This window comes from Tursiops truncatus, chromosome 1 (genome assembly GCF_011762595.2).
Source record: "Tursiops truncatus isolate mTurTru1 chromosome 1, mTurTru1.mat.Y, whole genome shotgun sequence".
NCBI classification, from domain to species: Eukaryota; Metazoa; Chordata; class Mammalia; order Artiodactyla; family Delphinidae; genus Tursiops; species Tursiops truncatus.
The window spans coordinates 57,721,093-57,734,022 of NC_047034.1; the positions used below are offsets into that span (position 1 = coordinate 57,721,093).

At 37.9% G+C, this 12,930-nt stretch overlaps 1 protein-coding gene across 14 annotated transcripts in view; it reads right to left on the minus strand.

Moving 5' to 3' along the window:
* Positions 1-12,930, minus strand: part of PRRC2C (proline rich coiled-coil 2C) — a 99,107-nt gene that overhangs the window by 53,438 nt on the left and 32,739 nt on the right. For all 14 annotated transcript variants that reach the window (XM_033855194.2, XM_019952513.3, XM_019952517.3 and 11 more), the window contains exons 6-11: positions 11,668-11,888; positions 7,455-7,537; positions 6,724-6,857; positions 6,556-6,643; positions 5,379-5,523; positions 3,802-3,855 (exon numbers count right to left, since the gene is read on the minus strand). In XM_033855194.2, the coding sequence (XP_033711085.1) occupies positions 3,802-3,855; positions 5,379-5,523; positions 6,556-6,643; positions 6,724-6,857; positions 7,455-7,537; positions 11,668-11,888 (725 nt within the window). The remainder of the gene's footprint in view (positions 1-3,801; positions 3,856-5,378; positions 5,524-6,555; positions 6,644-6,723; positions 6,858-7,454; positions 7,538-11,667; positions 11,889-12,930) is intronic.

The window sequence follows — 12,930 nt, forward strand, 5'->3', positions numbered from 1 at the left end:
ACTGAAAGATCCAGAAAGGCGTATCTAGATCCCATGGTGAAGAATGGGAGGATGACCTGAGAGGCTGAGTATTAATGATTTAATTTTCAACTAACGTGTTCTAAAACAATTACTACAAAGCCTAAAAATGCCAGCAACTTTGCAAAGACAAGCAGGATGAAAAAAGCACATGAAGAGCTGCAATATCAAGGAACTAAAAAATTTGTTTAAAAAGTATTGATTTTGGAGACTTCTGTGGTGGTGCAGCAGCTAAGAATCCGCCTGTCAATGCAGGGGACACAGGTTTGAGCCCTGGTCTGGGAAGATCCCACATGCCGTGGAGCAACTAAGCCCATGCGCCACAGCTACTGAGCTTGCACTCTAGAGCCCACATGCCGCAACTATGAGCCCACACACCGCAACTACTGAAGTGCACGTGCTCTAGGGCCCACGTGCCACAACTACTGAGTCCATGTGCTGTAACTACTGAAGCCTGAGCACCTAGAGCCCGTTCTCCGCAACAAGAGAAGCCACTGCAATGAGAAGCCCATGCTCAGTGACGCAGCCACAAAAAAGATTTTTAATAGTATTAGGGTGAAGAAACCTTAAAAGCCATTAGTCAGAATCCCTACAAAAGAGAAAATAATGATATGGTGAAAACACTGGACTGAATACAAAACAAAAAACCCAAACAAACCATGAATCCAGACTACCATTTACTAACAGTGCTGTCTTAGGCAAACCGTTTAATCTCTCTGGTATTTAGTTACTTCATCTATAGCTTGAAAGACAAGCTGCAAAAACAAAGTAATTATATAAACACACCTAATTTACACTGTAAACTCAGAGAGTAAGCATTTTTTAAAAAGCAACTTCACTGAAGTATAATTTACATAAAATGTGATATATATATTTTAACTGTATAGTTTGATGAGTTTGGACAAATGATAAACTTAGGTAACTACTGCCCCAATCAACATATAGAGCATTTTCATCAGTCCTCTGCCTGCATCCCTGACCTCAAGCAACCAGCAATCTACTTCTGGCAGTATAGAGTAGATCTGCCTTTCCTAAAATTTCACAAAAATGGATACATCAAGTTATATACTGTTTTGTATCTGGCTTCTTGCATTCAGGGTAATGGTTCTGAGGTCACTGTGTGTAGCAGGAGTTTACTCCATTCTATTGCTGCATAGTATGGCATCATAGGCATATTGTTTCATCTGTGGATGAACATACGGATTGCTTCTAGTTTTTTTGTTGTTGTTGTTTTGTTTTTTTGCGGTACGCGGGCCTCTCACTGTTGTGGCCTCTCCAGTTGCGGAGCACAGGCTCCAGATGCGCAGGCTCAGCGGCCATGGCTCACGGGCCTAGCCGCCCCGCGGCATGTGGGATCTTCCCGGACCGGGGCATGAACCTGTGTCCCCAGCATCGGCAGGCGGACTCTCAACCACTGCGCCACCAGGGGAGCCCGCTTCTAGTTTTTTTTTAACTAGATATAAGACAGCTATGGTCATTCATGCCTAAGTCTTTGTGTAAATGTATGTTTTCATTCCTCTTAGATGAGTACCTAAGAGTGGAACTGCCAAGTCATATAGTAACTATGTGTTTCACTTTATAAGAAACTGCCAAACTGTTTTCCAAATTGATTACAAGGTTTTACAGCTCCATGAGCAATATATGAGGGTGTCACCTGCTCTGCATCCTCCGCAATATTTGGTGTCATCAGCCTTTTAAATTCTGGATGTGTAACAGAATTTCAATGTGGTTTTACTTTCCATTTTCCTGCTGACTAAAGATACTGAACATCTTTTCATGTGCTTATTGGCCATTTGTATACCTTATTTTAAGAAGTGAATGTCCAAATCATTTTGTTGGACTTTTTGTCTTATTATTGACTTGTAAGGGCTTTAAATACACACACACCCCCATACAAGTTCTTCGTCAGATGTATTAATATCTTTCCTGTGATATCTTTTCTTCGCCTTAGAGATGTATTTCAAAGTCCAACTGATCGATTTCCTTTTTCTTTCTAATTCTTGAATTTTTTGTCTTATCTAAGACATTTTTGTTGGCCCAAGTTCATAAAGACTTTCTTCTACATTTTCTGCTAGATGTTTTAGTTTTAGCTTCTATGTGTATAGAAATGCTACAAAGAGCATTCAGTGGTTAAAAGGAAAATGACTGGTGGAGATGACGGTGATGGTGATGGTATGTGCACTGTCATTGTACAGTGATCAGGGAAGGCCTGTGCATTGTTAACACCTGAGCAAAGAACTCGACCACAGCAAGAACCTCGGAAAGAGTCTTCTGGTTAGAGGCAACAGCAAATAAAATGTCTTGAGGGTAAAATTAACACAAGAGCAATAAAGCTTGTGTGGTAAGAACAGAGAGGGAGAAAAGTAGATGAAGTCAGAAAAGGAGACAGAAACTTTAAAGACCATGAAAAGAACCTGAGCAAGGAATAACTGACCTAGTGTATGTATGTATGTATGTGTGTGTGTGTGTGTGTGTGTGTATATGTAAAACATATACATGTAATATAAGATATATAAATATATACATATTTAAAGTTATATCTGCTATAGGAGAATTCGGGGTGGACGTAGTGGGTGAGAAGGCAGCAAGACAGGAAAACAAGACGACCTGTTAAGTCCAAATGAAATATATCTGGTGGCAGCAAGTACTCAGTATAGGAATATATTCTAAAGGTAGAGGTGACAATTTGCTGATAGATTAGGTTGGATGTAAGGTAAAAAAGAAGAAAGATTTAAGAGTGACTTCCACGTTTTAACCTCAGCAATGTCATTATCTAAGATAGGGAAGACAGTAGCTGAACTGCCTAAGTGTGGGTGGGGGTTGTTATGGTTTGGACTATTAACTGTCAGATATCTACCAGAGATCCAAGTGGAAATGCTGAGCCGACTGTTGAATACATGACTTTCGAAGTCAGGATAGAGCTTTAAGGGCTCAAGAAACTTACTGAGTGCCATCAGATGATCCCCCAGGGAAAGAATATAGTTAGAAAAAGAAATGAGAACACAGCCCTGAGCCCTCCGACACCCAAAGGTTTAAGTATAGGAGGTCCAAAAGGAATATAAATTTTAAAAAGAGAACAAAACAGTATGATGTCTCAAAAGCAAGTTTTCAAAAAGTTTTAAGAAGGATGGAGGGATGAAAAGATTAACTATGTCAACTGCTGCTGAGATGAGTAATCTTGTAAATGAATACAAGAGAACTGTATTTGGCAAGATGCAACAGTCATTACTAACCTTGATACTAACAGTTTCAAAGGTATAGTGGGGAGATGAGAACATAACTGGAGAGGGTTAATGAGAGACAAAGTGAAGCCAGTAAGTGTAAACAGCTCACTAAAACAATTTTGCCATGAAGGGGAACAGAGATACAGGTAGGAAACTGGGGAAATGGAGTGTAGTGGGAGTTAAAGAAGGGTTGGTGTTTAAAACTTTTTTTTAAAGATGAGAGAGAATATTACTGGTAACTGATAGAAGATGGGATCCAGAGGACAAGTAGAAGGGTCGTCCTCAGGAGCAAGGGCAACAGGAAAGAAGTCAGACCAGGAAGGGTACTCAAATGGGAAGAAGAGCTGCTTCTTATTTTCTTAGAAAAATTAGGAATATGCTTATCAGCTGAGAAGGAAGAGGGACAGGCTAAAGAGGAAGACGTGCAGGAGCTACAAAGTAAAGTCAACAACTGTTTCATAAAAATTATAAATAAGAAACACACAGAGGACGTTTCCATTAAAACAAATAGGGCGAATAATACACACAGACCATTAACAAGCATTTAGTTAAAATTTACCTGCTGTGCAAGCAACTTTGGAGGTGGTGGCAAGTGTGAAGATGGTCCACGTTCCTATTATAAAGAAAAGGATTTTTACAAAGTAAGATAAAAAAATATCTACTTGAAATATTTCTGATTGCAATGTTTTTCAGTGAGACCAAAAGACTGCAAAAAGTAAAACATCTTTATCCTTTTCTCTTTTTAAATAAAAGTACATCAGTCTCTACAAAATAACTTTATGTTCTATACAATCACTCAGCCACTTTAATTAAGGTTACAATCTCAAATTAACTTTGTTAAGAGTAGAATCTTAGTGTACAAATTCTAGAATTTTAGCCCAGGTAATCTGGCTGTGAAGAAGTATGCCTCTAATTTCAAATTTTTATTTACATAAACCCAATATTTTTTCTAATGGCAAACTAAACCTTTCAAATTTATATAAGGAAAAGAAACATCTAAAACATTGGAACCAGATATATATAGACTATTCACTTGTTATTATACATATCAGTGTCACACGCATGCAAAACAAAACATCAAGATATGGTCTATATTTTTCTATTCTTTTATCATTCCCCATTATGCCAGTAAGTTAAAAATCACACAAAACAACAGATTTTATTTAAAAATTACTTTAAAAATCCTTCTTTTCCAGAATTCACAAATTTATTTTCCAATGGCTAACCAATGCCTTAAGAATAAAATTCAAACCTCTTGTATAGCATACAAGACTTAACAACTACTAGTTCTTACATAGCTCTCTTACTCCTCTCCCACGTCAAACTGTTGGGGACTTCTTGATTAGGCCATGCTTTACTATACTTCTCTACCCTGAACATGTTCCCACTGCTTGGAAGCACCCTCTTCCCTCTGTTTACTGGCTAATTCCTGCTTCAAGTATCAAGTCTTTTGTGAAATGTTTTACATAGAATTTTCTAAGAACTATGTGCACCCTATCACGGCACTGTTAGCTACTTACTTTTACCTCCCTGAAGGCACTGATTCCTCCATCTGTTTGGTATGAATTCAACAAATACATGCTGAGTATACTATGAATTACTTAAGTAGGCTCTCTGGAAGATAGCCCTGTTAAATTCTCACTTTGCAGTGCAGTTCTTGCTACATCTTTGAGGTAGGATCAAGTGTATCTGTTGCCCACATACTTCCCCCTTTTTAACAACATTCTTCAAAATGGCTCAGACTACATAGACTGCTCTACTCCCTAGTGTGATTTCCCTACTCAGATAACATACAATTTCACACATGAATACTAACTAGGATTTACAAAGCATTCAGTAAACTATAAAGCACTTCAGTTATGTTAGTTTGGAAAAACAATTTATCCCTCCACTCTGACATGCCCAAGCTGCTCTAAGAAGGAAGAGTGAAACTTCAGTTTCTACTTTATAATTTTAGCTACTGCATTGATAATTCCTGTTGGTATGGAATAAAATTATGGTTTAGGTCTAGAGCTATTTAAGAAAAAATATATAGTTTCCATTCCCTAGGTCTTTTTCCAACTAACTCTATGATTATGATTAATTCATCCTTGTCACTTGTCTGCAGTGACAAGAATCTCCATGAGTCCAACAAACCTGATTAAGTGGAGGTCCTTTCCCATAGGGACCTTTTGCTACTGATGGATGGGCAGGTATCTGAGAAGATGACTTAGTGTTGAAAACTTCATCTGCTTCTTTTCGGTTTTCAGTGTTTACAGAGGCTTTTGAACCTTGATCCTCACTGAAGAATCAAAATCCAGGTGAAATAAAAAATAGAGTGGACAGAATGTACCATAAGTAAATGCATTTTCTCAACGTAAAAAAGACATTATTTCCATACAATTTCAGGGGAAAAATGTATCAAGGAATGAGATGGTGTTGTAACCTAGCAGTGTTAATTTATTCATTCAAGAAATATATGCTATATATCTATAATGTGATGGGGCCTGGGCTTGGCCAGATTTATCACCACAAAATACAAGATGCGATATAGTACTTATCAAATAAGGACACTCACACCTGACACACAATATGATTCCATCATTTTCTATTACCCCCACCCAAAACTCTCATCTGAACACAACTAATATTCCAGATAATTAATTAATTAATGTATTCTAATTTGTTCTGATTTAATGGAAAAGAGAAATCAAACTACAGTATTTTTAGTAGGCATCTCACAACTGATCACGAAACAGCAGTGTATTATAACACTATGGCTGAAAAATTATACCAATATGTGCATGCAAACTCCTGTTTATCTTAAGAGCCCAATTTTTATGTTACATAACCCATATATTCCTGACTCTGATGCCCCTATATTCCAGAAAAAAAGAGAAAAAGCTCCTATTTTCAAAGATCTTATTGCTCCTTGCTAAGTTTAAAAAAAATCAAAGACTTGAAGCAGCTGTTGTAACCCAAGTAATTTTTCTCCAATTTTATAAATATGGATCAGGTCAAGTAAGTAACAAGTTTTAAATGGTCCCAAATACGGTTTCTCAAAATATTTCCAATTAGATGACAAGCATCTAAATAGCTTCTTTTTAAAAATATGTATTTTCTTTAGAAACATCAAACTCTTAATTCCTTGATTATCTGTACTTTTAAAATTTGGCTCATTAATCGCCTTCCCACTCAGTAAAACTCCTTGGGGTAGAATGTAGAAATTCTGTAAGCGGGGAACAAATACCTATTAATGAAACCTCTCTGCGTAAATGGCTCATGTCACATCAACAAATTCATACTATTATTAGTAAGAGATATCACAACTTACCTGTTGTTTTCTTTAGGACTACTACTTCCCTGCTCATCATCATCACTGAAATTCAGCTGTTCTGTATAATCTACTTCCATCTGAGCACCTATTAAATTAAGGAGAACTCAGATTGACTGTTTCAAAGCATCTAAAAACTAAAAGTGCTTAATTAATCTTGCCTCTTACCTGCCCAACCTTCATCAGCTTCAGCATCTAGATTATCAAATTTATCAAGCTCCTTCAGTTCTGATGCACTAAGGATGGAGGGGCGTTCAGGCTCAGAGGCCCATGAAGGAGGTGGGCCTCTTCCTCGAAGGCCTCTAACCAGTGACAGGTTATGAGAGAAAAGGATACTAAGTTTTAATGATACTAAATTAGGAAAATATTAAAAGACTGGAATTTAGTTCATTTCAATTCAGCATTAGTTTTCTATACCGTGATATACAAAATATTTTGCACCTGACATGTATGAAGAGATTATAAAATTAACAAAGAAATTTAAGATAATATATAATTATATTTCTTATGCAGATATTTAATAGCAAAGTTTTCAAACATCTAAAATAAAACAAATATATGTTAAAGGATGATATGGCTAAGACTAATACTAATCTCAAAATACACTAAGCAAAAAAAAAAGAGAATGGGGGTTATCAACATCATGGAAGGAAGGAGTAAACAAGTGCCATACATTTTTGGGGCCACAATTTTCAGTTTTTAGAATTTTATGTCAGCTGATTTAAAGTTTTAGAAGAATAAAGTATTTTTGTTCTGTCTTACGAAAGTTAGCCAATTACTTGTTAATGGCAAATGCACCTTGAGGACAGAAAAATAAATCCCCATAATCCACTCAACCTCCAGAAAATCTTAACAAGTATACATATACCCTGCAAACTTTAATCATTTAATAGTCTTACTTGTTTGTTTCAGTTAAAGAAGGTGGAAACCTCATGGGACCATGTAGAGGAGGATAGGCCATCCTTGGATACTGCTGAAACATCTGTATAAAAGAAACAAAAATTGATAAAATCTAGCTACCCAGTTATTTTTTTAAAAAAAGATCACCCTGACTAAGCCTGAAATTATAATTTATAGAAATGATTAAAATAAACAGTACTGTCAATAAATAATTTTATCTACTGGTATAGATGATCATTCACCCTCAATAACAAGCCATTTAAATATCTACTGCCTCCAACAAGTCATTACAAATACAGGTAATAACTAGGACACATCTTATTAAGAACTTCTGTTATCCCATTAATTAAGTTACATAAAAATGACTGTGTACTGAAATGAAAAAGTAAAAACGACGACATGCATGCACCCCAGAAAACTTCAGTTTCTTAACCAAGTTCAAATATCAATACTTGACATGATATAATGTGAGACCTCATCCTAATGCAAGAGTAGATTTGCAGATTTGCTGATAAAGAGGAACTCAGTTCAGATAAAAGGGTAGTCCATAACCCAACAGAGTTGAAGGAGGAAGTGGGTAGGGAGCTAATTGAGAGATTTTCTATGGGTGGGGCATAGGTGGATTCTGAGTCATTACACAGATAGTAATTATATACAGAGGCGCAAAGACGATGCTCTCCACGGGAACTTGGCTTTGAGAATCTGACTTTAGGAGAATTCTAAGATTATGAAGACAAATAATAACACCAAAGGATTCATCCTATGATTTGGAAGGGAAGAAGTGTCAAGGAGTGCTTGATTATTTACTATTTGCTTATATCCAGGTTAAATTATGTTTAAAAAAATGAAATTGTATTATCTTAAATACATAATTTATATCCTGAAATAGTTTAGTTTTTCTTTAAAAAAAACTGATGAGGGAATTACTTTATACTAGAAGAAAGGCTATGTTTATATGATTGTACTGTGTAAACAAGAAATGTCTAAGCAGGGTTGGAGCAAAAGTTAATTAAGATAAGCAACAGCTGAAACACAACAGGAGACGTTTTTTGTTTGGGGAACACTGCAGAATTTTTGGTTGCATCACACTTTACACTGAAATTAGCAAATACACTATTGGAGGCAAATGTTCATAGGATAAGTTGCATTAGATCTTTCTGATTATTTAGGCATAGGTATTAATTTCATGTGGTATTAATAAATGTTTGAAATTTAGGAATTTGCCACAAAAACTGCATAAACAGGGGACTCCCCTGGTGGTGCAGTGGTTAAGAATCCGCCTGCCAATGCAGGGGACACGGGTTTGATTCCTAGTCCTGGAAGATCCCACATGCCACAGAGTAACTAAGCCCGTGTGCCACACTACTGAGCCTGCACTAGAGTTGCATACACCCCAACTTTTTAGAGCCTGCGAGCCACAACTACTGAAGCCTGCGTGCCCTAGAGCCCACACGCCGCAACTACTGAATCCCATGCACTCTAGGGCCCACGTGCCGCAACTACTGAAGCCCGTGCCTAGAGCCTGTGCTCCGCAACAAGAAGCAGTGGTTAAGAATCCGCCTGCCAATGCAGGGCACATGGGTTTGATTCCTAGTCTTGGAAGATCCCACATGCCACAGAGCAACTAAGCCCTGCACCACAACTACTGAGCCTGCACTAGAGTTACATACACGCCAACTTTTTAGAGCCTGCGAGCCACAACTACAGAAGCCTGCGTGCCCTAGAGCCCGTACGCTGCAACTACTGAGCCTGCACGCCGCAACTACTGAAGCCCATGTGCTCTAGGACCTGCATGCCGCAACTACTGAAGCCCACACGCCTAGAGGCTGTGCTCCGCAACGAGAAGCCACCGCAATTAGAAGCCCACACACTGCAACGAAGAGTAGCCCATGCTCGCGCAACTAGAGAAAGCCCGCGCGCAGCAACGAAGACCCAACACAGCCAGAAAAAAAAAAAAAAATGCAGAAACAACTATAAGTTCTCAACACATAATAATGGTGTTTTAAATGTTTTTGTTTAGTGAAACGTTTTATTTGAATAAACTCATTGATGAAATTGGGAACAAAGCTCACTTGGTCTCACCTTTCCCCCTTATCCCATTCCACCCCTACACCCGGAAATTCAGGCAGGGGTCCTTGGAAGCACAATTTGAAAAATCTTAGGAGACAAGTATTTGGATGCAAATCATTATTCAAGGTCAGGTTAGCACATAAGACTGTTTTATCATACACCCCAAATTTTTAAGAAAATATTTAACAAGTAATTGTATTTAATAATTTATTTCCCTCTACCTTAGAATGGTTAAGTAATAATGATACAAAGAAAAAATAGAAAATATGGTTGGACCTTGACTACTTAGGAGTTAAGTAATAAGAAAAATAAATGTATGAACTAGATTGTTCTTTCCTTTGAGATTAATGGTTTTCTCAAAAAATGTAAAGTTATTTACTTGAGCACATGTAACTTGCCATATAATTTCACAGTAGACTGAGAGCAAACGAATGAATGAGGGCACCAAATCTAACTACTAATTTATAGGAAATATGGGGGTCAAAAGTATATATATATATGTGTGTGCGTGTATATGTGTGTGTGTGTGTGTGTGTCTGTGTGTGTATATATATATATATATATTTGTTTATTTTTTAAATTTCCCCTGTTTCTTTTTTCTTTTTTTCTTTTTGGCTGCACCGTGTGGCATGCAGGATCTTAGTTCCCTGACCAGGGATCGAACCCGTGCCTGTATTGCGAGTGTGGAGTCTTAACCACTGGACTGCCAGGGAATTCCCCTCAGAAGTATATATTAAATGAAACTACAAAGATGGAATCAGCAAAATCCAGACTATGAGAAACTGCACAGGAAAACAAATAAATTGTAATAGATATGCTCCAAAGAAAACAAGCGATAAAGGAAAAGAGGTACCCATAGATAACAAGATTACTAACAAAAATATAAACCATCTCAAGAATAGATGTTACCTGGATCCTAATTATGAGATAATCAGGGAAACTAGAATATTGACTTGGTATTTTAAAAAGAATTTTCAGGGACTTCCCTGGTGGCACAGTGGTTAAGAATCCACCTGCCAATGCAGGGGACACGGGTTCGATCCCTGGTCCAAGAAGATCCCACATGCTGCGGAGCAATTAAGCCTGTGTGCCACAATTACTGAGCCTGCGCTCTAGAGCCTGCAAGCCACAACTACTAAGTTCACATGCCACAACTACTGAGCTCACATGCCGCAACTACTGAAGCCTGCAAGCCTAGAGCCTGTGTTCCACAACAAGAGAAGCCACTGCAATGAGAAGCCCATGCACCTCAACAAAGAGTAGCTCCCGCTCACCACAACTAGAGAAAGCCCGCACGCAGCAACGAAGACCCCATGCAGCCAAAAAAAAAAAAAAATTAAATGAATAAATAAATAAATAAGAATTTCTTTTTAGGTGTGGTAATGGCACTGTGGACGTTTCCCTAGTCTTTATCTTTTAAAATATAACCTAAAATATATATGGATGAGATGATATATCTAGGATTTTAGTAATCCCAGGTGGTGAGAAACAGGTAAAAAAGATGGACCACAAATCGATAACCATTGAAGATGTATGGTAGTTATGGGAGGAAGAAAGCTCACGCTTTCTTTTATCATTTCTATTTTTGAATGTTAAAAATATTCCATTATAAAAAGTTTTTTTAAAAAATTCAAGGTATACTAATAAAAACTTTAGAACTAAAGCAGGTATTATCCTTTTCTTGTGCCATGAACAACCCCTCTGGCAGTCTGATAAATCTTACGGACCTCTTCTCACAGAAATGTTTTTAAATGTATAATTAAAAACACAGTATTACTAAGGAAACAATTATACTAAAATTCTGTTACCACAATATTTAAAAAACAAATTTGTGATACAGTAATGTATGTGCTTCATTAAATAATACTAATAACTTTTGAAGGAATGCTGAGTATAAACAATATTTGCAATACCTAAAAACAATGTAATGTGATATGAAAATACCTATGATCCCTAAGGATAAAACATGGGTACTGATACTTTCTGTGATTTGATTCCTAAATTCATAATCAAAGAAAATTTTAATTTTTAGTTAGATGTTAATGAAAATAAAGACTTCAACTTTTTCCCATTCCAATTCTTTCCTTGGAATCCAGATCAAAAACCTCTTTTTTAACCACTTGCTGATTCAACAATACTCACGTAAGAAGGCATCATAGCTCTGTATTGAGAAGCAAGGGCAGGCTGTTGTCCATTCAGTTTAGCCTGTGGAGGACCACAAGCTATCCTCTTTTCCACCACTTTGAGGATATCATTTTGCTCTGATGTTCCAGTCGTGCTTTCATCCTGGCCAGACTTTTCATCTTGGTCAGATGTTAAAGGCGAACTAGCAGATTTACCACCATCTCTCCAACAAGCAACATCTGGTATGAAGAGAGAGAAAAAATAAGAAAAAAATCTGAAAATGGAACAGAGTGAAACCAAACTAGGCACATTTCAAGAGAAGTTAAGCAAGTAAGCATAGTGAAGGAATAGTGAAAGTCTAATCTAGGCTGTACTAGAAATTTAGACTTTGAAGGTGTTTAGGTAGTCAAGAGCAGTGGCTTCCAAAGCAGAGAGGATGTACCTCAGAGCAGCGGTCCCCAACCTTTTTGCCACCAGGGACCGGTTTCATGGAAGACAATTTTTCCACAAACAGGGGGAGGGGGGTAATGGTTCAGGTAGTAATGCGAGTGATGGGGAGCGGCAGATGAAGCTTCCTCACTCGCCAGCCGCTCACCTCCTGCTGTGTGGCCTGGTTCCTAACAGGCTGTGGACTGGTACTGGTCTGCGGCCCAAGGGTTGGGGACCCCTGCCTCAGAGGGTACCACCAAAAGCAAATACTGGGGTCAGGGAAGAAAATATTAGAACTTCCCTATTAAGCTTCACCAATTTTTGATACAGAGATTAAAATCACTGTTATACCTGAGGTGTCCTAAAGAAGGGCAGAGGGAGTTCCATAACCCAGAAGGATTGACAGTGATGCATGCTCTCATTCGTTTTCAGTCTACTATTGCTAGTTACATGTGCCCAAGTGAGCAGATTTAGTGACTGCATTACCTGATTCAACTACACTTAACCAAATAAAAGAGATAAATGGTTTTACAAGGAAACCTTGTTTGGTTCGAATGGTCTCTACCTCCTGCTATTCACACCCTGTGTAGTCCCCTCTCAGCAGTGTACCAGGATTGGTCTGTGTAACCTGTAGAATAAGGCAGGAGTGTTGGCTGTCTTCTCTGAGAACAGGCTATGAAAGCCTAGGGGTTCCATCTCGGGTGAGAGATGTCTGTCTGTCCCTCCTTATTTTTTCTGAGGAAATCTGTTGTGAGCCGCCCACACAAATGAGCCACCATGAGAGAGCTTAAAACAGCAGCCCTAGTCAAGTCAGCATCGGATGACAGTTTCACTGCAATTCTGCTGACAGAG